The following is a 27,026-nucleotide window of genomic DNA, read 5'->3' on the forward strand; positions in this document are numbered from 1 at the left end:
GAAGAGGGGCAGATCCCACAGATTCTGCAGGAAAAAGAGGAGCTTACCCCACAGACTCCACAGGTATGAGGGCAGCTGACCCCACAGACCCCACCGGAGCAGGGGAGCTGACCCCACAGACCCTACAGGAAGGGTGGGGAGCTGATCCTACAGGCAGAAGAGGGGCAGATCCCACAGGCAGGGTTGAGGAGCTGACCCCACAGAGGAGGAGCTGATCCTACAGGCACAAGGGAAGCAGATCCCACAGATCCCACAGGAGGGATGAAGAGCTGAACCTACAGGTATAAGGGGAGCTGACCCCACAGACCCTACAAGTATGAGGGCAGCTGACCCCACAGAGCCCACAGGCAGGGACAGGAGCTGATCCTACAGACCCCACAGGAGGGGTGGGGAGCTGATCCTACAGGCAGAAGGCGAGCAGATCCCACAGACCCTACAGGAAAAAGGGGAGCTGACCCCACAGGTATGAGGGCAGCTGGCCCTACAGAGCCCACAGGAGCAGGGTGGGCACAGGGAGTGCCCGCTGTGCCCCCCATGCCAGCGATGATCCCCGGGGCTCTGTGAGGGCACAGGGAAGGGAAGGGGAAGGGGAAGGGGAAGGGGAAGGGGAAGGGGAAGGGGAAGGGAAGGGAAGGGAAGGGAAGGGAAGGGAAGGGGAAGGGGAAGGGGAAGGGAAGGGAAGGAACACCCAGGGCTGGCTCAGGGCAATCCTCTGCTCACCCCAACAGCTGAACAATCTCATTTCACATTATCTGCTATTTTAGGTTTTTTTTCCTTGCAAAAATCCATAATAAAACCATTTCCCACCATACCCAATGGACAGCAGGTTTCAAAATGATTTTCCAATTTCTCCTCCCTGTTCTGCCCCTCTAGAGAAGGAATAAAAGGGTGAGTGGACATGGGAAAGCTGAAGGCTGAAAATCTGAATTTCTCTGGAATGGGCTGCAGTTAAGAGCTTTCTATCCAGCAGAGACAAAACATCTGAAGGATTTTTTATAAAATCAAAGACACTGGAGCATCTCAGAATTTCTTGATTGTTTTCCATGAAAAACGTGCCTAAATCCAAAAAACACAGGATTCCTCCCTGTGCTCCATCCTCCTCCGGAATTATTTTTGCTGAGACTAAACTCATCTTAAATCTGTTCAAACAAAACTTGATTATTTTTTTTTCCTCCATATATTCCAAATATAGAAGAATAATTTTAAACAGCTCTTACCAGCACTGGGGAAAATAAATCTAATTCTACTTGAGGATTTGTAAATATGGTTTTTTTCCACAGATCAGTCTCAAACCTTATTGCTTCACAACTGCAGTATCCCTTGGGAAAAAAAAATAAAATAAAATATTGGAAAAAAATCATATATTGAAAAAAAAAATCATATATTGGAAAGAAATCAAATATTGAATAAAAATCGAATATTGAATGGAAATCCAATATTGAATATTCAATATTGAATGGAAATCCAATATTGAATGGAAATCCAATATTGAATAGAAATCCAATATTGAACAGAAATCCAATGGTTTGTTCTAATTTGTCTCAAATGGCTTTTCAGATTTGGCAGGGGAGGGAGAACAGAATGGCCAACAGAGAACATTCTGACTTGAAAATCTCACTGTTGAGAAGGGTTTTTCTCTTATTAAAAAAGAATTTCACTGGATTAACCAGCTGAAAATAAAGATAGCATTCAAAGCCCATGAGTCAAGCCACAGCCAAAACCGTGTTCTACCCCTAAGTGTTGTTTTCTTTTCCTTTTTCTTTTTTTTTTTCCTCTTTTTTTTTTTTAAACAAAGATTTTTTTTTTCCTCTCAACTGCCTTTTAATCTTCACCAGAGGGTGCTTCATCTTCAGAGCCCTCATCCCCTGATTTTTCTGGTGGAGGGCTGGCTGATTTTTTCTTTTCTGGGGGACTTTCAGGTTCTTCATCCTCTTCTTTTGGGGATGGGGTTTTTTCTTTTGTTGCCTTGGAAGCTGTGGGGCGACCTGCCTTCCCTTTGCCTTTCACTGGGCTGGGGGTCACTGGAAAAAGAAAAACTTTGTAAAATTCAGAAGCAGAAAAGGCAAAAAAAACCTCCCCCCCCAAAAAATTGAGATTTTTAAATAATTCAGAAGTTTGGCCATACCCACAGTGGTTTTAGCACTCTTAATTAAGCTGAAGAGCAATTTAATGAGATTTTAAAGGTGGTTAATTGCTGGATGTGACATCAGAAATGGACACAGCTCTTGCCCAACATTGCTGTAATTTGAATTTCCTGCAGAAATGCACCCAGTTTTCCTCTGGTTCCCATTTCACAAAGTCACAAATTGTTATTTGGCTGTGAGACACAAAAAGTCAGAATGCAGCCCCTCAGCAGGGAAAGTTTTCATGAGTTTTTACTCCTATTTTTAATTCTTCATTTAGAGGTTGATTTAGAGGCACAGATACCAAATCAACCTCTAAATAAAGAATTAAAGCCAGCTCATTATTCCATCCTGCTGATTTCAATCTTGGCATTTCCAACATTTTTGTGGACCTCAAGATTTCAACCAAACCTGTGGAGCAAAAAGAAAATGAGGATTTTAAATTGAGGAATTGAATTTGCACAGACTCACCTGTAGCCTTTAGCCTGGGCTTGGGCATTTTCTTTTCTTTCCTCTCTGGCTTGGATTTCTTGGAGACTTTCTTGTTTTTCTTTTTTGAACTGCCATAGTCACTGTCATCATCATCTTCCATGAGGAAGTCTTCATCACTTCCTGAATCTGCTGGAAGCAGAAGGAAATTTCAGTTTTTTTGGGGAAAAAAAAACCAAAAAGGAAGGGAAAATACAGCTGAGATCTGCCAGTGGAATTGTGGATAAACTCTGAGGCTTTGTGGGTTCCCTTTGATCTGCTGGGCTAAAATCCGAGGGGGTTTTACAATAGCATTGCCACAGAGACAGAAAAAAGCAGAAAAAATTATTGAGAAGTTTACAATTAAACTTTAGGGCTGCTTAATAGATCTAGAAAATAAAAAAACCCCAAAAATTAGGAAGAAAAAGAGATCTCTGGAAAACACAAACACACATCCCTGGAATAAAAAAAAAATCTGCACGGAAAAGGCACCAAGATGAAGTTTCTTGTCTTACAGATTCATTGAGTGAACTCTTCAGTTATTTAAATTTTCTGTTTATACCCTAAAATCTGTCATTAAACCTTAAAAACTTTTGGCTGCAAAAATTCCACAGCACTTTTGAAGCGCTGGGTAATCTCCCACTGAACATGACCAAACAATAAATGGGACAATAAATGGTGCAAATTCATGAGGGGTTCCAACTTTCAAATTTCTATAATTTAAGTATTTGGTGACTTAAATCTCATTCTGGATTAAAAAGCAGGGATGGGATTAACAGATTTACCCGTTTGTGAAGATAAATTTTATGGGACACAAATTTTGTGAGACAGCAAAAATTCCACAGCACTTTTGAAGCACTGGGTTATCTCCCACCAAGCAAGCTGGCAGGGACAATAAATGGTGAAAATTCATGACAGATTCCAACTTTCAAATTGCCACAGCCACATTAATATAATTTAAGTATTTGATGACTTAAATCTTACCCATTTTACCCATTTGTGAAGACAAATTTTGTGGAACACACACAAACCTTTGCTGCAAACTTGGAGCACAACAAGAAAAATGAGGAGCACAACTTCCACTCTCAGGGTCCCAGCCAAAATCAAACTTTGTGTCCCCTTTGCTGTCCCATTTTCCAATCCCATTCACTCACTCTCCTGGAACTGTGCCTCATCATCCTCCTGCTCCTCCTCCTCACTGCCCACATCCTCCATCAGCATCTCCCTCTGTTTGGAGGCCGCTTTGGAGGCCGCCTGCCGCTGCTGACGAACATTTTTGTGATCTTCCTTCTCATCCTCGCTGTCCTCTGCAGGAAAAAACCCCAAACTGGGCTGAGGAAAGAGCAGAAAACTCCCCACGAGGCAGCAAAGTGTTTTTAGGGCTTTTATCAGGGGGTTGAAACACGCACTGAGTTACTGTGGGGAGAATTCAACCTCATCAATACCCACCCAACAAAGATCCTCTGCAAAGTAAGTGATTTTTTTGCTTTTTTTCCTCATTTTTTTTCCTTTTTTCCTCTTTTTTTTTCCTTTTTTTTCTCTTTTTTTTCCTTTTTTTTCCTCTTTTTTTCCCTTTTTTCCTCTTTTTTCCCCCTTTTTCCTCTTTTTTCCCCTTTTTTCCTCTTTTTTCCCCTTTTTTCCCTCTTTCTTCCTTTTTTCCTCCTCTTTTTCCCCTCTTTTTCCTCCTCTTTTTTCTTTTTTTCCTTTTCTTCCTTTTTTCCTCATTTTTTCCCTTTTTTTCCCTTCTTTCCTCTGTTTTTCCCTTTTTCCTCTTTTTTCCCTCCTTTTTTTCTTTTTTTTCGTTCTTTTTTCTTCTTCTTTTTTTTCTGCTCTTTTTTCCTCTTTTTTTCCCCATTTTTCCCTCTTTTTCCTTTTCCCTCTTTTCTTTTCCCCTTTTCTCCCTCCTTTTTTTCCCCTTTTCTCCTCATTTTTTCCTTTTTTCCCTCATTTTTTCCTTATTTTTTTTCCTCTTTTTTCCCCATTTTTCCTCATTTTTTACCCCATTTTTCCTCATTTTTCCCCATTTTCCCCTTTTTTCCCCTCTCTTTTTTCCCTTTTTCCTCCTCTATTTTTCTTTTTTTCCCTTTTCTTCCTTTTTTCCTCATTTTTTCCCTTTTTTTTCCTCTTTTTTCCCTTCTTTTCTCTTTTTTTCCCTTTTTCCTCTTCCTTCCTCTTTTTTCCCTCCTTTTTTTCTCTTTTTCTTCCCTTCTTTTTTCTTCTTTTTTTTCCTCTTTTTTCTTATTTTTCCCCTCTTTTTCCTTTTCCCCTCTTTTCTTTTCCCCTTTTCTCTTAACTTTCCCCCCTTTCTTCCTCCTTTTTTTTTTTTTTCCCTTTTTCCCTCATTTTTTTCTTATTTTTTTCCTTTTTTTTCCTCTTTTTTCCCCATTTTTCCTCATATTTTCCCCCATTTTTCCTCATATTTTTCCCCTTTTTTCCTCTTTTTTCCCCCATTTTTCCTCATATTTTCCCCCATTTTTCCTCATATTTTCCCCCATTTTCCCTCATTTTTCCCCCATTTTTCCTCATTTTTTCCCCATTTTTCCTCATTTTTTCCCCCATTTTTCCTCATTTTTCCTCATATTTTCCCCATTTTTCCTCATATTTTTCCCCATTTTTCCTCATATTTTTCCCCATTTTTCCTCATATTTTTCCCCATTTTTCCTCATATTTTTCCCCATTTTTCCCCCATTTCTCCTCATTTTTCCCCATTTTTCCTCATTTTTTTCCCCATTTTTCCTCATTTTTTCCCCATTTTTCCTCATATTTTCCCCATTTTTCCTCATTTTTCCCCCCATTTTTCCTCATTTTTTCCCCCATTTTTCCTCATGTTTTTCCTCATTTTTTCCCCATTTTTTTTCCTTCTTACCTGCAGGCCTTTTCCTGGATTTGGAGGCTGCTCTCTTGTTCTTGTCTGGTTTGGCCTTTTTTCCTTTTTTGCTTTTTTGGGAGCTCTCGTAGTCGCTGTCGGCTTTGCCGTCGTCGGCTCCCACGTCGTCGTCCTCGCTGCCAAAATCTTCATCTGCAAGCAAAAGGTGAAAATTTTTGGATTTTTCTGGATAAAAACCGCAGGGAAAGGATCAATTTATCCAAATTTTATAGGATCAGCACATAACACAAAAAAGAAAAAAAATTATCCCAAAGCAAGGTGGGAAGTAACAGCAGAAGAAGCAACGTATGACTTGAAATAAATCAAAATTAAATCAGAATAATTTAATTTCTGTCTCAAATTCTACTCCTGAATTGATATGACTTAAAGGTACAAAATCAGGATAATGCTGTCAGTTACCTGCTGAGTGTGAATCATCTTTCTTGGTCTTCACATCTTTGTCTTCTGAGTCCTCACTGCAAACAACACAAGGAGAAATCTGAGTGTTTGTCCTTGATTTCAGTCCCTCTTGTGTGGAAAATAAAAACTTTGAAAGAGAAAATGATGTCCAAGCTGAGAATTTTCACTTTTTCTGGACATGCTTCAGGATTACTCAGCTGGCTGTGGAGTTGTCAGGGTTGGGAAGATAAAATTCAAATTGTGAATCACAAAAAAAGTTAAATCTGGAAATAATCAGATTGAGGTGAACCAACCCACAAGGTTTCCAGTTTAGTTACAATTCTGATGGTTTATATGGACTCTATAAATGAAATATTATCCTTTATCCTGACAGATTGTAAGTCAGCACTTGTCTTCATGTCATTGTTTAAATTCTTGCTCTTAATTGACATAAGTCTGACCTAAGCTTTCTCAAATGATTTGATAATTTAATTCATTTAGAAAATAAAAGACATCTTGGGGTGACAGAACAAGAACCAGCAGGCAGAACCCTCAAGGACCTTCAGAACCAGCATCCCTGAAGCTGGAATTTGTCATAAAAAACAAAAAAAAAAAAAGATTTCAAGACTCTTGTAGCAATCATTGGGAGCACTGCAAAATGGAGATTCCACAGGAAAATTTCACTTTTCAGCAGGGCAGCACCGAGGAGCAACTCAGCTCCCAAAGCAGGTTCTGTTTATGGATGACCCAAAATGAGGAACAAAGAGCCAGAAAACTTCCAGATGTCCCCTGCCCTCAGTGCCACCCATCCCTGGCACCTCAGGGATGCCCTGAGAGGCTGCAGGAGCTGCCCCTGGCCCTGACCCACCTGAGGATGCCAATTTTTGTGCCCAAATCCCATTTCCAGTGATGGACAAGAATTCCACACACGATTTCTGTCTCACCTCAGTGTCTCAGCCCCCAATGTCACTGCAATCCCACTCCCCACACACAGGAAATGTTGCCAAGAAATAAAAACTGTATTTTTTACCTGTCCTCCTGAGAATTCTTCCCAGATCTCCTTCCCAGAAATAGAAATTGAAATTTTATCCTCTCAGGGAGATGAGCAGCTCAGGGATGCCCTGAGAGGCTGCAGGAGCTGCACCTGACCCACCTGAGGATGCCAATTTTTGCCAATTTTGTCCAAGTGATGGACAAGAGTTCCACACACAATTTCTGTCTCACCTCAGAGTCTCAGCCCCCAGTCTCACTGCAATCCCACTCCCCACACACAGGAAATGTTGCCAAGAAATAAAATTTGCCATTTTTACCTGTCCTCCCGAGAGTTCTTGCCAGATCTCCTCTTGTTTTTATCCTCTGAGGGAGATGAGCAGCTCAGGGATGCCCTGAGAGGCTGCAGGGGCTGCCCCTGGCCCTGACCCACCTGAGGATGCCAATTTTTGTGCCCAAATCCCATTTCCAGTGATGGACAAGAGTTTCCCACACGATTTCTGTCTCACCTCAGTGTCTCAGCCCCCAGTCTCACTGCAATCCCACTCCCCACACACAGGAAATGTTGCCAAGAAATAAAATTTGCCATTTTTACCTGTCCTCCTGAGAGTTCTTCCCACATCTCCTCTTGTTTTTATCCTCTGAGGGAGATGAGCAGCTCAGGGATGCCCTGAGAGGCTGCAGGGGCTGCCCCTGGCCCTGACCCACCTGAGGATGCCAATTTTTGCCAATTTTGTCCAAGTGATGGACATGAGTTTCCCACACGATTTCTGTCTCACCCCAGTGTCTCAGCCCCCAATGCCACTGCAATCCCACTCCTCCTCAAGATGGCTCCTCCCCACACACAGGACAAGCTCTGGGAAATGTTACCAAGAAATAAAAACTGTATTTTTTTACCTGTCCTCCTGAGAGTTCTTCCCAGATCTCCTCTGAGGGAGATGAGCACCTCAGGGATGCCCAGAGAGGCTGCAGGAGCTGCATCTGACCCTGACCCACCTGAAGATGCCAATTTTTGTGCCCAAATCCCATTCCCAGTGATGGACAAGAGTTTCCCACACGATTTCTGTCTCAGCCCCCAATGTCACTGCAATTCCTCTCCCCACACACAGGAAATGTTGCCAAGAAATAAAATTTGCCATTTTTACCTGTCCTCCTGGGAATTCTTGCCAGATCTCCTCTTGTTCTTGGCCTCTCGAGGAGATGAGCGGATTTTCTTGGATGGGGGGCCTGAATCTCTTCCATAATCATCATCTGCACAGGACAGACAGCACAAATTTGGGCTTTGGGTAAAACTCAGCCCCAGCAAACTCAGCCCTGCTCAGATGCAGCTCAAACTCAGCATTTCATGCACAGCAAAAGGAAAATTCTCATAAAGTTGAAATTTTTTTTTACACAGCAAAGTAAAATTTCAAGAAAATGTTGAGAGAAGCAAAGTCCTGGGTGAAATCACTGATTTGAGCTTTGCTGGTCACAGCACCGTGGAAATGTTCTGTACAGCCAAACGTCACAGGATTTATTTTGCATTTAGTTCCTCTAGAAATCCATTCAAAAATGGATTTAGATGTATTTCTGCATGGCTCTAACAGCACCCACTGCTGGCAGGGGATAAAGGATGACATGAAATTGGAATTTCCAGCACAACTCACAATTCTTACACAATATTTAATGAATAAAAGCACTGCAATTAACAATTCTGCATATTTGTCTCATTTTAATCATCAATGCAAACCTAGATTGAGGTTATCTTCCAAGAACTCAAAACACTGCAGAAAATTTTTGTTAATTCACACAGATTAGATTGTTTCTAATGGGATCCAGAATTTTAGCTCAGATATTCAATTTTTTCCAAATGTGATCCAGCAATATCTTGTTAATTCACACAGATTATATAAATTTTTTAGAAATGTGTTTCAGAATTTTCGTTCAGAAATTACATTTTTACCAAATGTGATCCAGAATATCTTGTTAATTCACACAGATTATATTAATTTTTTAGAAATGTGTTTCAGAATTTTCATTCAGAGATTACATTTTTTCCAAATGTGATCCAGCACTATTTTGGTAATTAACACAGATTATTTTAGAAATCCCATTTTTTAGAAATGGGATCCAGAAATGTTAACTCACACAGATTATATTATTTTTTTACAAATGGGATCCAGTATTTTAATTCAGATATTCAATTTTTTTCCAAATGTGATCCAGCAATATTTTATTAATTCTTACAGTTTATATTGTTTCAGACTGGGATCCAGAATTTTCATTCAGAAATTACATTTTTTCCAAATGTGATCCAGCAATATCTTGTTAATTCACACAGATTATATTAATTTTTTAGAAATGTGTTTCAGAATTTTCATTCAGAAATTACATTTTTTCCAAATGTGATCCAGCAATATTTTCATAATTCACACACATTATTTTAGAAATGGGATCCAGAATTTTAATTCCCATTTTTTCCAAATGCGATCCAGCAATATTTTGTTAATCCACACAGATTACATGACTTGACAATGGGATCCAGATTTTTAATTCCCATTTTTTCCAAATGTGATCCAACAATAATTTGTTAATTCCCACAGATTAGATTATTTTCAAAATGGGATCCAAAATTTTCATTCAGAGTTTACATTTTTTCCAAATGTGATCCAGCACTATTTTGTAAATTCATACAAACTAGATTATTTTAGAAATGAGATCCAGAAATGTTAATCTGCACAATTATATTATTTTACAAATGGGATCCAGTATTTCAATTCAGAAATTACATTTTTACCAAATGTAATCCAGCAATATTTTATTAATTCACACAGATTGTATTATTTCACACATGGGAATCAGAAATGTTAATCCACACAGATTCTATTATTTTAGAAATGAGATCCAGAATTTTAATTCACATTTTTTTCAAATGTGATCCAGCAATATTTTATCAATTCATACAGATTGCATTATTTTAGAAATGGGATCCAAAAATGTTAATTCACACAAATTCTATTATTTTAGAAATGGGTTTCAGAATTTGAATTCAGCGGTTCAATTTTTTCCAAATGTGATCCAACAATATTTTCATAATTCACACAGATTATTTTAGAAATGGGATCCAGAATTTTAATTCCCATTTTTTCCAAATGTGACCCAGCACTATTTTATTAATTCACACAGATTACATTATTTACAACGGGATCCAGAATTTTAATTCCCATTTTTTCCAAATGTGATCCAGCAATATTTCATTAATCCACACAGATTACATTATTTACAATGGGATCCAGAATTTTAATTCTTATTTTTTCCAAATATGACCCAGCACTATTTTATTAATTCACACAGATTACATTACTTTATAATGGAATCCAGGATTTTAATTCCCATTTTTTCCAAATATGACCCAGCAATATTTTATTAATCCACACAGATTACATTATTTACAATGGGATCCAGGATTTTAATTCCCATTTTTTCCAAATGTGGCCCAGCACTATTTTAATTCACACACATTATTTTTTTTTAACTCCAATCCCCCCTAAATCCCTGATGATGTGGGCTCAACCAGAGCCATAAAATAAATAAAAACCACATTTTTCTGTGCAAAAAGTGGCACCAAGGAGCCCAGAACAGAGCAAGGAGCTGCCAGCAGCCCCAGGCACCACAACAATCCCAGAATGAAATAAAAATAAAAACATTTCTATCCCCATTGTTGGTTTAACACAAACCATATGAGAATAATTCCATTTTCAGATGCTCATTAAGAGTTCAGGCTGTGAAGAACAGAAACTCCTCAGAGCTGCAGCTGAGGGTGGGATTAGAACAGAACATTCATTAATTGCATGGGAATAATGAGGAAATTAAGGAAAAAAAATGAATTTTTAATTTAATTTTAAAAAATTTTAAAATTTAATTTAAGCATATGAGAATAATTCCATTTTCAGATGCTCATTAACAGCTCAGGCTGTGAAAAACAGAAACTCCTCAGAGCTGCAGCTGAGGGTGGGATTAGAACAGAACATTCATTAATATGCATGGAATAACGAGGAAATTAAGGAAAAAAAAAAGAATTTTTTAATTTAATTTAAAAAAATTTAAAAATTTAATTTAACCATATGAGAATAATTCCATTTTCAGATGCTCATTAAGAGCTCAGGCTGTGAAGAACAGAAACTCCTCAGAGCTGCAGCTGAGGGTGGGATTAGAACAGAACATTCATTAATATGCATGGAATAATGAGGAAATTAAGGAAAAAATTGAATTTTTAAATTTAATTTTAAAAATTTTAAAAATTTAATTTAATTTAATTTAACCATATGAGAATAATTCCATTTCCAGATGCTCATTAACAGCTCAGCCTGTGAAAAACAGAAACTCCTCAGAGCTGCAGCTGAGGGTGGGATTAGAACAGAACATTCATTAATGTGCATGGAATAATGAGGAAATTAAGGAAAAAAATTGAATTTTTAATTTAATTTAAAAAAATTTTAAAATTTAATTTAAGCATATGAGAATAATTCCATTTTCAGATGCTCATTAACAGCTCAGGCTGTGAAGAACAGAAACTCCTCAGAGCTGCAGCTGAGGGTGGGATTAGAACAGAACATTCATTAATTGCATGGGAATAATGAGGAAATTAAGGAAAAATTGAATTTTTAAATTTAATTTTAAAAATTTTAAAAATTTAATTTAATTTAATTTAAGCATATGAGAATAATTCCATTTTCAGATGCTCATTAAGAGCTCAGGCTGTGAAAAACAGAAACTCCTCAGAGCTGCAGCTGAGGGTGGGATTAGAACAGAACATTCATTAATGTGCATGGAATAATGGGGAAATTAAGGAAAAAAATTGAATTTACCAGCATCATCTGATTCCTGAAACTGGGAGTAATCCACCACCTTCCTGTTCCTGCAAAAAGGAGAAAAAATCAGGAATTAATTCCTTCAGGGTTAATAAAGTTTTAAGGAATAAGAAATGAAACATTGTTTATTTAGAGCTGCATTTGGAGCCCAAAAATATCCCAAAAAAACTTTGGTAACTCAGGCAGCTCTACAGCCAGAATGAACACAAAGGATATGTGTAATTAATAATTATTAATATACTTCTTAATAGACTTTAATGGTATATTAAAGCATAATTAGCATTTTCATGAGGAGATTTTAGAATAATCTGGATTGTAGAATCAGAATGTGAATATTACTTTTGGTAAATACACAAAGGAGAAAAAATTAGGAATTAATTCCTTCAGGGTTAATAAAGTTTTAAGGAACAACAAATGTCACATTGTTTATTTAGAGCTGCATTTGGAGCCCAAAAATATCCCAAAAAAACTTTGGTAATTCAGGCACCTCTGCAGCCAGAATGAACACAAAGGATATGTGTAATTAATAATTATTAATATACTTTAATAAGTATATTAAAGCATAATTAGCATTTTCATGAGGAGATTTTAGAATAATCTGGATTGCAACCTCAGAATATGAATATTATTTTTGATAAATACACAAAGGAGAAAAAATTAGGAATTAATTCCTTCAGGGTTAATAAAGTTTTAAGGAACAAGAAATGTCACATTATTTATTTAGAGCTGCATTTGGAGCCCAAAAATATCCCAAAAAAACTTTGAGAATTCAGGCAGCTCTGCAGCCAGAATGAACACAAAGGATATGTGTAATTAATAATTATTAATATACTTTAATAAGTATATTAAAGCATAAATAGCATTTTCATGAGGAGATTTTAGAATAATCTGGATTACAGTCTCAGAATATGAATATTACTTTTGATAAATACACAAAGGAGAAAAAATTAGGAATTAATTCCTTCAGGGTTAATAAAGTTTTAAGGAATAACAAAGAAATATCACATTATTTATTTAGAGCTGCATTTGGAGCCCAAAAATATCCCAAAAAAACTTTGGTAATTCAGGCAGCTCTGCAGCCAGAATGAACACAAAGGATATGTGTAACTAATAATTAATTAATAAGTATATTAAAGCACAAACAGCATTTTCCTGAGGAGAGTTTCTAATAATCTGATTACAGCCTCAGAATGTGAATTTTCTTTTTGATAAACACACAAAGATTACAAATCCCACACCCTGCACTCTCCCTGTGCAGTTCCTGCCTCTCCCCAGGTTTATTTTCCGTTTGTCCCTGGTTTAAAGCTTTGGGAATTTTCATTTCAGGAGCTTTGGGAGCGAATTCCAGCAGCCTGGAACCAGAACACCCAGCTGGGTTTGGAATTTACTGAGAGCCACAAAGGGGAATTGGGGATTCCATCAGCACCGTGTCCAGCAAACCCCAAATTTTATTGATAAAGTACAAATCCCAGCTATTTTATTGATAAAGTACAAATCCCAGCTATTTTATTGATAAAGTACAAATCCCTGCTATTTTACTGATAAAGTACAAATCCCTGCTATTTTATTGATAAAGTACAAATCCCTGCTATTTTATTGATAAAGTACAAATCCCTGCTATTTTATTGATAGAATATCAAATCCCAACTCTTTTATTGATAGAGCATCAAATCCCAGCTCTTTTATTGATAAAATATCAAATCCCAGCTGTTATTGATAAAGTACAAATCCCAGCTATTTTATTGATAAAATATCAAATCCCAACTCTTTTACTGATAAAATATCAATGCCAACTCTTTCATTGATAAAATATCAAATCCCAACTTTTACTGATAAAATATCAAATCCCAGCTCTTCCATTGATAAAATCTCAAATCCCTGCTATTTTATTAAGCATCAAATCCCAGCTCTTTTATTGATAAAGTATCAAATCCCAACTCTTTTATTGATAAAATATCAAATCCCAGCTTTTATTGATAAAATATCAAACCCAGCTCTTTTATTGATAAAGTATCAAATCCCAGCTATTTTATTGATAAAGCATCAAATCCCAGCTCTTTTATTGATAAAATATCAAATCCAACTCTTTTATTGATAAAATATCAAATCCCAGCTCTTTTATTGATAAAATATCAAATCCCAACTCTTTTATTGATAAAATATCAAATCCCAGCTCTTTTATTGATAAAATATCAAATCCCAGCTCTTTTATTGATAAAATATCAAATCCCAACTCTTTTATTGATAAAATATCAAATCCCAGCTCTTTTATTGATAAAATATCAAATCCCAACTCTTTTATTGATAAAATATCAAATCCCAGCTCTTTTATTGATAAAGTATCAAATCCAACTCTTTTACTGATAAAATATCAAATCCCAACTCTTTTATTGATAAAATATCAAATCCCAGCTCTTTTATTGATAAAATATCAAATCCCAGCTCTTTTATTGATAAAATATCAAATCCCAGCTCTTTTATTGATAAAATATCAAATCCAACTCTTTTACTGATAAAATATCTAATCCCAGCTCTTTTATTGATAAAATATCAAATCCCAGCTATTTTATTGATAAAGCATCAAATCCCAACTCTTCTATTCATAAAATATCAAATCCCAGCTCTTCTATTAAAAAAGCATCAAATCCCAACTCTTTTATTGATAGAATATCAAATCCAACTCTTTTATTGATAAAGCATCAAATCCCGACTCTTCTATTGATAAAATATCAATCCCAGCTGTTTTATTCCAAGGTAACTGCCCCATAAAACACCAACCCAAGGAAATGAAAGCAGCCAATAATTCCATTTAATTTCAATTGATAATGAAAGCAGCCAATAATTCAATATAAGTTCAATTGATAACGAAGGCAGCCAATAATTCAATTTAAATCCAATTGATAATGAAAGCAGCCAATAATTCAATTTAATTTCAATTGATAATGAAAGCAGCCAATAATTCAATATAATTTCAATTGATAATGAAAGCAGCCAATAATTCAATTTAATTTCAATTGATAATGAAAGCAGCCAATAATTCAATTTAATTTCAATTGATAATGAAGGCAGCCAATGATTCAATTTATTTTAAATTGATAATGAAGGCAGCCAATAATTCAATTTAATTTCAATTGATAATGAAGGCAGCCAATAATTCCATTTAATTCCAATTGATAATGAAGGCAGCCAATAATTCAATATAATTTCAATTGATAATGAAAGCAGCCAATAATTCAATATAATTTCAATTGATAATGAAAAGCCAATAATTCCATTTAATTTCAATTGATAATGAAAGCAGCCAATAATTCAATATAAGTTCAATTGATAACGAAGGCAGCCAATAATTCAATTTAAATCCAATTGATAATGAAAGCAGCCAATAATTCAATATAATTTCAATTGATAATGAAAGCAGCCAATAATTCAATTTAAATCCAATTGATAATGAAAGCAGCCAATAATTCCATTTAATTCCAATTGATAATGAAGGCAGCCAATAATTCAATATAATTTCAATTGATAATGAAAAGCCAATAATTCCATTTAATTTCAATTGATAATGAAAGCAGCCAATAATTCAATATAAGTTCAATTGATAACGAAGGCAGCCAATAATTCAATTTAAATCCAATTGATAATGAAAGCAGCCAATAATTCAATTTAATTTCAATTGATAATGAAAGCAGCCAATAATTCAATATAAGTTCAATTGATAATGAAAGCAGCCAATAATTCAATTTAATTTCAATTGCTAATGAAAGCAGCCAATAATTCAATTTAATTTCAATTGATAATGAAGGCAGCCAATGATTCAATTTATTTTAAATTGATAATGAAGGCAGCCAATAATTCAATTTAATTTCAATTGATAATGAAGGCAGCCAATAATTCCATTTAATTCCAATTGATAATGAAGGCAGCCAATAATTCCATTTAATTTCAATTGATAATGAAAGCAGCCAATAATTCAATATAAGTTCAATTGATAATGAAAGCAGCCAATAATTCCATTTAATTTCAATTGATAATGAAGGCAGCCAATAATTCAATTTAATTTCAAAATTAAACTCCACCCAGCACCAGGATCCTTCCTCATCCTCCTCCTCCTCCCAGCACGTTCACGCTGCATTCACTGTCAATTAATTAATTAGCATTAATTAATTGCTGATCAAGGCAGCCAGTTCAGACCGCAGAGATTTGGTCTGGGCTGACTCCTCACTCCAGTTCTGGAAGGTTTTCAGCATTTCAGGGTTTTGAACAATGAAATTATTTCTGCAGCAATCATTAAAGCAGTTAAGGAATAATTAAATAATAATTAAATTTCCAGGGGGTTGATTTAAAGCAGCACCAGGAGGTGGCACCTGGGGACACAAAGGGACCCAAACCCAAACTTTGGGGTTAAATTTGGGTAAAAACTGGACTCGGGACTCAGCACAGAGACAGGTTTGGGTCTGGGCTGAAAATATAAAAAATATATAAAAATACATATAAAAATATATAAATATATATAAATATACACCGATATAAAAATAGATATGAAGTGGATATAAAGTGGATATGAAGTGGATGTAAAGTGGATATAAAGTGGATGTAAAGTGGATGTAAAGTATATATAAAGTCGATATAAAGTCGATATAAAGTATATATAAAGTATATATAAAGTATATATAAAGTATATATAAAGTATATATAAAGTATATAAAGTATATATAAAGTAGATATAAAATAGATATAAAGTAAATATAAAGTATATATAAAGTTATATATAAAGTAGATATAAAGTAATATATAAGTAGATATAAAGTAGATATAAAGTAGATATGAAGTAGATATAAAGTAGATATAGAGTATATATAAAGTAAATATAAAGTAAAGTAGATATAAATTAGATATAAATTAGATATAAATTAGATATAAAGTGGATATAAATTAGATATAAAGTGGATATAAAGTGGATATAAAGTTAGATATAAAGTAGAGTATATATAAAGTAAATATAAAGTAAAGTAGATATAAATTGGATATAAAGTGGATATAAAGTGGATATAAAATGGATATAAAGTTAGATATGAAGACGATAGAAAGTCAATATAAGGTCGATATAAAGTGGATATAAAGTGGATATAAAGTAAAGTAGATATAAAGTAGATATAAAGTAAATATAAAGTAAATATAAAGTAAATATAAAGTAAACATAAAGTAAACATAAAGTAAACATAAAGTAAACATAAAGTAGATATATAAAGTGGATATAAAGTGGATATAAAGTGGATATAAGGTAGATATAAGGTCGATATAAAGTAGATATAAAGTAGATATAAAGTAATATATAAAGTGGATATAAAGTGGATATAAAGTTAGATATGAAGTCGATATGAAGATGATATAAAGTCGATATGAAGATGATATAAAGTCGATATAAAGTATATATAAAGTATATATAAAGTATATATAAAGTATAAATAAAGTAAAGTATATATAAAGTATATATAAAGTATATATAAAGTATAAATAAAGTATATATAAAGTATATATAAAGTATATATAAAGTATAAATAAAGTATATATAAAGTATATATAAAGTATATATAAAGTATATATAAAGTATATATAAAGTATATATAAAGTATATATAAAGTAAAGTAGATATATAATAGATATAAAGTAAATATAAAGTATATATAAAGTTATATATAAAGTAGATATAAAGTAATATATAAGTAGATATAAAGTAGATATAAAGTAGATATGAAGTAGATATAAAGTAGATATAGAGTATATATAAAGTAAATATAAAGTAAAGTAGATATAAATTAGATATAAATTAGATATAAATTAGATATAAAGTGGATATAAATTAGATATAAAGTGGATATAAAGTGGATATAAAGTGGATATAAAATGGATATAAAGTTAGATATGAAGACGATAGAAAGTCAATATAAGGTCGATATAAAGTGGATATAAAGTAAAGTAGATATAAAGTAAATATAAAGTAAATATAAAGTAAATATAAAGTAAACATAAAGTAAACATAAAGTAAACATAAAGTAGATATATAAAGTGGATATAAAGTGGATATAAAGTGGATATAAGGTAGATATAAGGTCGATATAAAGTAGATATAAAGTAGATATAAAGTAGATATAAAGTAGATATAAAGTAATATATAAAGTGGATATAAAGTGGATATAAAGTTAGATATGAAGTCGATATGAAGATGATATAAAGTCGATATAAAGTATATATAAAGTATATATAAAGTATAAATAAAGTATATATACAGTATATATACAGTATATATAAAGTATAAATAAAGTATATATAAAGTATATATACAGTATATATAAAGTATATATAAAGTATATATACAGTATATATAAAGTATATATAAAGTATATATAAAGTATAAATAAAGTATAAATAAAGTATAAATAAAGTATAAATAAAGTATAAATAAAGTATATATACAGTATATATAAAGTATATATAAAGTATATATAAAGTATATATAAAGTATAAATAAAGTATAAATAAAGTATAAATAAAGTATAAATAAAGTATATATACAGTATATATAAAGTATATATAAAGTATATATAAAGTATATATAAAGTATATATAAAGTATATATAAAGTATATATAAAGTAGATGTAAAGTAGATATAAAGTAGATATAAAGTATAGTAGTAAAATATAAAAATATATAAAATATACATATAAATATATTAAAATATATACAACATAAATAAATACATATATTAAAAAAATATATATAAATATAGAAATAGCAGCTCCAAATATTTAATTTAATTGAATTTTTCCCCATAAACAGCCCCAGCTCTTTCTGCAGCACTTCAGCAGAGTTACCCAAGAGCTGCAGAAATTCAATAATTTCAGCTTTCTTTAGTTTTCACTCCTTGCCTTTTTCTGACAGTCTCAGGTCAAATTTCTCAACAAGCCCAGTAAAAACTTGGGATTCAGGATGGATTTGATGAATTTCACTGCTTCAGGTGCACAAAAATTCAGCCACAATCCAGCAGAAAACACCAATTTATTCCAAGAGCACTGACTGGAGGAAAACTCCACATTAAAGAATTTTTCACTTTTCCATTTCACCAAAAATCAGTAAAAAAACTTCATTCCAGCATTAATTTAGGAATGGATTTAAATCTCTAGGCAGGGTTTTCTGGCTAGCAGAGCAATATAATCCATTTCTATTGAATATTTACTGAATATTTCCCTTTTTTGGCCTGCAAGGGTTATCAAATCCAGGAGATAAGGCACTGATGCATCTATCAGGTCAAATTTCACAACAAGCCCAGTAAAAACTCGGGATTTAGGATGGATTTTATGAATTTCACTGCTTCAGGTGCACAAAAATTCCACCAAAACCAGCAAAAACACCAATTTATTCCAAGAGCACTGACTGGAGGAAAACTCCACATTAAAGAATTTTTCACTTTTCCATTTCACCAAAAATAGCAAAAAAAACTTCATTCCAGCATTAAATTAGGAATGGATTTAAATCTGTAGGCAGGGTTTTCTGGCTAGCAGAGCAATATAATGTATTTCTATTGAATATTTACTGAATATTTCCCTTTTTTGCCCTGCAAGGGTTATCAAATACAGGAGATAAGGCACTGATACGTCCATTAGGTCAAATTTTCACAACAAGCCCAGTAAAAACTTGGGATTTAGATGAATTTTATGAATTTCACTGCTTCAGGTGCACAAAAATTCCACCAAAACCAGCAGAAAACACCAATTAATTCAAAGAGCACTCACCAGAAGAAAACTCCACATCTCACTCTGATGTAAAACTTTTCACCAGGCTTCCATTTCACCAAAAATCAGGCAGAAAAAACTTCATTCCAGCATTAAATTAGGAATGGATTTAAATCTGTAGGCAGGGTTTTCTGGCTAGCAGAGCAATATAATCCATTTCTATTGAATATTTACTGAATATTTCCCTTTTTTGCCCTGCAAGGGTTATCAAATCCAGGAGATAAGGCACTGCTCCATCTGTCCTGCCCCGTGCCAGGTTTATTTTCCTGCAGAGCAGAGCCTGAGAGCAGGGAGACCTCTCACAACATTCCAGGAGTGGACAGAGGTGTTTTATTTGAATTTTTGTTTTTGAAACTTTCACAACAAATACTTAATTCCAGCAAGCTCAGAGGCTCTGCTCTTAAAGAATTTTCAAGACTGCTTTTCCTCCTTACCTGGGGAAATCTCCAGGCATCCCCTGAGGCAGCAGAGTCACACCAGCACCGCTCTGGGAGCTCCCCCATCCCTGAGCCACTCCTGGGTCCCATTTTTATTTTTAGTTATGAGAGATATTACTTAAATACAAATGCTGTCAGCCCTCAATGTACAGACATGGCATTGTCACAATTAGTTTGTATTTTTAAATTAAATTAGCCAAGACACCCAACATCCACAGGCCAGCCCAACTGGGAATGGGATCAAAAACCCCAACTGGGAATCAAACCCAACTGGGAATGGAATCAAAAACCCCAACTGGGAATGGAATCAAAAACCCCAACTGGGAATGGGAGCAAAAACCCCAACTGGGAATGGGAGCAAACCCCAACTGGGAATGGAATCAAAAACCCCAACTGGGAATGGGAGCAAAAACCCCAACTGGGAATGGAATCAAAAACCCCAACTGGGAATGGAATCAAAAACCCCAACTGGGAATGGGAGCAAACCCCAACTGGGAATGGAATCAAACCCAACTGGGAATGGGAGCAAACCCCAACTGGGAATGGAATCAAACCCAACTGGGAATGGGAGCAAAAACCCCAACTGGGAATGGGAGCAAACCCCAACTGGGAATGGAATCAAACCCAACTGGGAATGGAATCAAACCCAACTGGGAATGGGATCAAACCCCAACTGGGAATCAAACCCAACTGGGAATGGGAGCAAACCCCAACTGGGAATGGAATCAAACCCCAAGCAATCACTTGAGAATGAGGAAATTCCAGAGCATGACAAGAACACCGTGGGAAACCTCACACCTCTGCTATAAAGCCAATTTAAATCAGAGTTCACTTTTTTGTCACCTCTTTGGTAAAGGTTTGGCACACAAGGGAATCACAGAATATCTGAGAGGGGAAAAACTCACAGGGATCATCCAGAGCAGCTCCTGGCTCTGCACAGACACCCCAAAATCCCACCCTGGGCATCCCTGGCAGCAACGTCCAAACTGTCCTGGAGCTCTGTGGCTGTGCCCAGTCCCTGGGGAACCTGGGCAGTGCCAGCACCCTCTGAGATAAGAAATATCCCAAATATTCCCCAAATACCCACCCTGACACAGCTCCAGCCCCTCCCTTTCCCATCCCACACATTCCCACATCCACCCCACACCCAGCAATGTCCAAACTCTGCTGGAGCTCTGTGGCTGTGCCCATTCCCTGGGCAGCCTGGGCAGTGCCAGCACCCTCTGGGAGAGGAAATATCCCAAATATTCCCCAAATACCCACCGTGACACAGCTCCAGCCCTGCCCTCGGGCACCACATCCCCACATCCACCCCGCTCCATCCCACCCCACCAAGTGCTGTCCAAACTCTGCTGGAGCTCTGTGGCTGTGCCCAGTCCCTGGGGAACCTGGGCAGTGCCAGCACCCTCTGGGAGAGGAAATATCCCAAATATTCCCCAAATACCCACCCTGACACAGCTCCAGCCCTGCCCTCAGCACCCACTCCTCAAAACCACCCCGCTCCATCCCACCCCACACCCAGCAATGTCCAAACTCTGCTGGAGCTCTGTGACTGTGCCCAGTCCCTGGGCAGTGCCAGCACCCTCTGAGGGAAAAAATACCTCAAATCCTGAGGGAATATTTCTTTCAAATAGTCCCCAAAAATCCACCCTGACACAGCTCCAGCCCTTCCCTTTCCCATGCCACACATCCCCACATCCACCCCGCTCCATCCCACCCCACCAAGTGCTGTCCAAACTCTGCTGGAGCTCTGCGGCTGTGCCCAGTCCCTGGGGAACCTGGGCAGTGCCAGCACCCTCTGAGATAAGAAATATCCCAAATATTCCCCAAATACCCACCCTGACACAGCTCTAGCCCTTCCCTCAGCACCCACTCCCCAAAATCACCCTGCTCCATCCCACCCCACACCCAGCAATGTCCAAACTCTGCTGGAGCTCTGTGGCTGTGCCCATACCCTGGGCAGCCTGGGCAGTGCCCAGCATCCTCTGAGGGAAAAAATACCTCAAATCCTGAGGGAATATTTCTTCCAAATAGTCCCCAAATATCCACCCTGACACAGCTCCACCCCTTCCCTTTCCCATGCCACACATCCCCACATCCACCACGATCCATCCTCCCCACAGAGCCCACCCGAACTCTCCCGGAGCTCTGTGGCTGTGCCCAATCCCTGGGCAGTGCCCAGCACCCTCTGAGGGAACAAATATCCCAAACGCTGAGGGAATAAACAGAGGGAATATTTCTTCCAAATATTCCCCAAATACCCACCCTGACACAGCTCCAGCCCTTCCCTCAGGCACCGCATCCCCAAACCCAGCCCGCTCCATCCGGCGTTGTCAAAACTCTCCCGGAGCTCTGTGCCCATTCCCCGGGGAGCTTGCACAGTGCCCAGCACCCTCTGAGGGAAGAAATATCCCAAATACTGAGGGAATATTCCCCAAATACCCACCCTGAGACAGCTCCAGCCCTTCCCTTCCCCACGCCGCACATCCCCAAACCCAGCCCGCTCCATCCGAGCCCACACCCAGCGTTGTCAAAACTCTCCCGGAGCTCTGTGCCCATTCCCCGGGGAGCTTGCACAGTGCCCAGCACCCTCTGAGGGAAGAAATATCCCAAACACTGAGGGAATATTCCCCAAATACCCACCCTGAGACAGCTCCAGCCCTTTCCTCCCCACGCCGCACATCCCCAAACCCACCCCGCTCCATCCCACCCCACCAACACCCCCATACCCACCTCGCCAGCACAGCCCGGCTGCCAAACGCTCAGAAATAAAACCAAAAAGACAGAAAAGAGCGGCGGGAAGGCGATGGCGGAGCGCGCGGCGGGCGGAGCAGGGCGTGAGGAGCGGCGCTCGCACCGAGGGGGCGGCTCCCGGCGGCTCCTCCCCTACGCGTGGTTCCCCATGCACAGCCCCCGTGCCCCGGACCCTCGCCGGATGGCACCGCGTCCCCTCCCCCGGCAGCGTGCTCGGCCCGGCCCCGCCGCCCGGAGGGGGCCGCGGATGGCGGCCAGAGCGGCGCCCGCCCCGCGCCAAGTGGGTCACGGCGGCGGCGGCGATGAAAAAAATTCGCTTTTCCCCCGTTACAAAATGTGGGACAGCGGCCGCGGGGCAGCCCCGCCGCGGCCCCCCCCGGCCGCGGGAGAGCGGCGCGGGGAGAAATGCGGCGGGGATGGCGGTGGCCGTGCCAAGTTAGCGGGGGGGAAACAAGGGGAAATAGAGGAGAAACCCGCACGGCCTGCCCCGAGCGAGGCCTGCCCGCCCTGCCCTGCGCGGGTTCGGCCCGCCGGCGCTCACCTGACGGGCCGCGACATCCTCCCGGCGCTGCGGGCCGCGCGGGGCCGGGCGCGGAGCTAACGGGGACGCTGAGGCCGCCGGGGCCGCTGAGGCCGCCCGGAGCGAGCGGGAGCGCTGGGCCCAGCGCCTCAGGCCGCGCCTGCGGAGCCGCCGCTCCCCCGTCAGGCGCCGCCGCCGCCCCCGGTGCCGCTCCCCGATGCCGGCCCCGGCGCCGATCGCGGTGTCGCTCCCCGATCCCGCTGGCGGTGCCGGTGTCGGTGCCGGACCCGCTCCCGCCGCTCCCCCCCGCAAAATGGTCGCGCTCGCCCCGCCGAGAGGATGCGAGCGGGGGGGCGGTACCGCCGACCCCGCCGGCCACGCCCCCCCTCCGCCGCTGATTGGTTATAAGCAGAGAGAGCTCGCACCCCATTGGTTCGTTCGAACCATCACGGTGCGCAGGTCCCGCCCACTGTCCCCGCGGGGAGGGCGGGCAGCGCGGCCCGCACGCGGGAGAGCCCCGGCGGCAGATTCGCCACGGGCTCCCGGTGTTACCGCGGCGCCTCCGCGCCCCGTCCCGCCGCTCCCCCCGCGCCCACCGCGTCCTCCCAGCACCGGCAGCACGCTGCAATTTTTTCCCGTTTCTCCGGTAATTTTCCAGGGCGCTGCGGCGCCTCAAGGCCCGATCCGCAGATTCGCCGCGCGGGCCCGGCGCGGTTTTGGAGGGAAAAGGCGGCCCCGGGCGCGCGCTCGGTGGCGTTAATTGTAATTAATAAAAAATGTAAAAATTCGGTGTCAGCGGCAAATTCCGACACCAGCACTGATATCAACATCGCCCTTTCCCCCTGTGCATGTCAGCTCTTAACCCATGCGCAATTCTGCGAAGTGCAGTGAAAATTTTGGATTTTTTTGCACTTGAAACTCGCCAGAAATCCCAAAATTCCTCATTTTTGTTCGAAAAGGAGATGATTTAAGCATGGAAAAATTAAAATATTCCACAGTCATTAAAATGGCGGCGCCTCACTGTTGCTTTGCATTTTGTTCTTTGCAGATTCATCCCTCCATTTGAATAAAAATAACATTTAAATCCGATTTTTAAATCCTATTTTTATGAGGGGAGAAGATGGTTTGATGATACAAATACGATCAGATTTTTAGGAGAAATTATAATTTTGGTTTTTTTTTCCCCAGCACCATTTTCCCTGTGCGATCCAGCGCCATTCGTGCAGATCCCAATGAATATATTTAATTTTTACACTTAAAATTCCATTTAAACCCCAAAAATTCCTCATTTTTGTTAGAAAAAATCTATTAAAAAACCATGAAAAATTAAAATATTCCACAGTCATTAAAATGGCGGCTCCTCACTTTTGCTTTGCATTGTGGTCTTTGCAGATTCATCCCTCCATTTGAATAAAAATAACATTTAAATCTTATTTTTAAATCCATTTAAATCCTATTTTTATGAGGGGAGAAGATGGTTTGATGATACAAATACGATCAGATTTTTAGGAGAAATTATAATTTTGGTTTTTTTTTCCCCAGCACCATTTTCCCTGTGCGATCCAGCGCCATTCGTGCAGATCCCAATGAATATATTTAATTTTTACACTTAAAATTCCATTTAAACCCCTAAAATTCCTCATTTTTGTTCGAAAAAATCCATTAAAAAACCATGAAAAAATTAAGATTATTCCATATTCATTAATATGCAGCTCCTCACGTTTGCTTGGCATTGTGGTCTTTGCATATTCATCCCTCCATTTGAATAAAAATAACATTTAAATCCGATTTTTATGCATTTAAATCCGATTTTTATACATTTAAATCCGATTTTTATACATTTAAATGCTATTTTTATACATTTAAATCCTATTTTTATGCATTTAAATCCGATTTTTATACATTTAAATCCTATTTTTATGCATTTAAATCCTATTTTTATACATTTAAATCCGATTTTTCTACATTTTATTCTGCATTCCATGGTACAAACGTGGTCAGATTTATTGGGAAAATTTCAATTTTTGGATCATTTTATTTCATTCCACGCCCTGCTGGAGTTTCTGTGGAATTCCTTGGGAATTCTGGCGGATTGTGGAGTGAAGAGGCCCAAAATGAAGAGAATTGAAATTGAAATTGAAATTAAAATTAAAATTAAAATTAAAATTAAGTTAAAATTTAAATTAAAATAAATTAAAATTGAAATTAAAATTGAAATTAAAATTGAAATTAAAATTAAAATTGAAATTAAAATTGAAATTAAAATTAAAATAGATTAAAATTGAAATTGAAATTAAAATTAAAATTGAAATTAAAATTGAAATTGAAATTGAAATTAAAATTGAAATTAAAATTTAAATTAAAATAAATTAAAATTAAAATTAAAATTGAAATTGAAATTAAAATTAAAATTGAAATTAAAATTAAAATAAATTAAAATTGAAATTGAAATTAAAATTGAAATTGAAATTGAAATTAAAATTAAAATAAATTAAAATTAAAATTGAAATTGAAATTAAAATTAAAATTAAAATTAAAATAAATTAAAATTAAAATTGAAATTGAAATTAAAATTAAAATTGAAATTAAAGTTAAAATTAAAATTGAAATTAAAATTAAAATTGAAATTGAAATTGAAATTAAAATTAAAATTAAAATTAATTAAAATTAAAATTGAAATTAAAATTGAAATTGAAATTAAAATTGAAATTGAAATTAAAATAAAATAAATTAAAATTAAAATAAATTAAAATTAAAATTAATTAAAATTAAAAATTAAATTAAAATTAAAATTAAAATTAAAATTGAAATTGAAATTAAAATTGAAATTAAAATTTAAATTAAAATTAATTAAAATTAAAATTAAAATTAAAATTGAGACACTGAACTGAGGAGCCAGAGGAGGAAGGAGCAGAAACCGCATCAAGGAATTCCTTGCTGGAAATATTAATTAATTAATAAAATTAATTAATATTAAATAAATTTTTAATTATTTAAATTATATTTAAATAATTAACATTATTTAATATTAATTAATTTTATTATTAAATAAATTAATTAAATAATTAATTAATTGTTTATATTTTATCTTTTAATTATATTAAATAACATTTTAATTAATTAAATAACATTAATTAATAAAATTAAATTAATATTAAATTAATTAATTAACACTGAATTAATGAATTAATATTGAATTTATTAATTGATTTTTAATTAAACCCCACTGGGGCTGACAAATTTCCCATTTTTCTGTCCCACCTGCAGCACAAAAAACCAAAAGAATTGAGGATATTTCTGGGGAATTAATTTGATTTTTGGGGTTTTTAATTGGGGTTTTTAATTGGGTTTTTAATTGGGTTTTTAATTGGGTTTTTAATTGGGTTTTTAATTGGGTTTTTAATTGGGTTTTCTTCGGTTTTGTTTCTTTGCTTGGGGATTTTTGTGGGGTGGGGATTTGGGATTTTATTTGAGGTTTTTGGGTGTGGATTTGGATTTTATTTGGGTTTTTTATTTGGGGTTTGATTGGGTTTTTTGGGTGTGGATTTGGGATTTTTATTTGGGGTTTTTGGGTGTGGATTTGGGATTTTTGGGTGTGAATTTGGGTTTTTTATTTGGGGTTTTTAAGTCTGTATTTGGGATTTTTATTTGGTTTTTTGGGTCTGTATTTGGGATTTTTTGGGTGTGAATTTGGTTTTTTATTTGGGATTTTTGGCTGTGAATTTGGATTTTTTATTTGGTTTTTTGAGTGTGTATTTGGGATTTTTTTGGCTGTGAATTTGGATTTTTATTTCTTTTTTTTGGCTGTGTATTTGGGTTTTTTATTTG

General features: G+C 36.8%; 1 protein-coding gene across 2 annotated transcripts; it reads right to left on the bottom strand.

Moving 5' to 3' along the window:
* Positions 1-1,740: 1,740 nt before the first annotated feature.
* NUCKS1 (nuclear casein kinase and cyclin dependent kinase substrate 1) lies at positions 1,741-23,464 on the bottom strand. 2 transcript variants are annotated; one of them, XM_059488097.1, is made up of 8 exons: positions 23,220-23,464; positions 11,694-11,743; positions 7,992-8,097; positions 5,878-5,933; positions 5,458-5,610; positions 3,746-3,898; positions 2,595-2,744; positions 1,741-2,021 (listed from the first exon to the last, which is right to left on the bottom strand). In XM_059488097.1, exons 1-8 carry the CDS (start codon positions 23,234-23,236, stop codon positions 1,822-1,824), a joined length of 885 nt encoding a protein of 294 aa, XP_059344080.1. In that variant the 5' UTR covers positions 23,237-23,464; the 3' UTR covers positions 1,741-1,821. The 2 variants fall into 2 exon arrangements, with proteins under 2 accessions (XP_059344080.1, XP_059344081.1); XM_059488098.1 differs by having other exon boundaries at positions 2,595-2,741; positions 23,220-23,463.
* Between the last annotated feature and the right edge of the window lie 3,562 nt (positions 23,465-27,026).

This window comes from Ammospiza nelsoni, chromosome 23, assembly GCF_027579445.1.
Source record: "Ammospiza nelsoni isolate bAmmNel1 chromosome 23, bAmmNel1.pri, whole genome shotgun sequence".
Lineage (NCBI taxonomy): Eukaryota > Metazoa > Chordata > Aves > Passeriformes > Passerellidae > Ammospiza > Ammospiza nelsoni.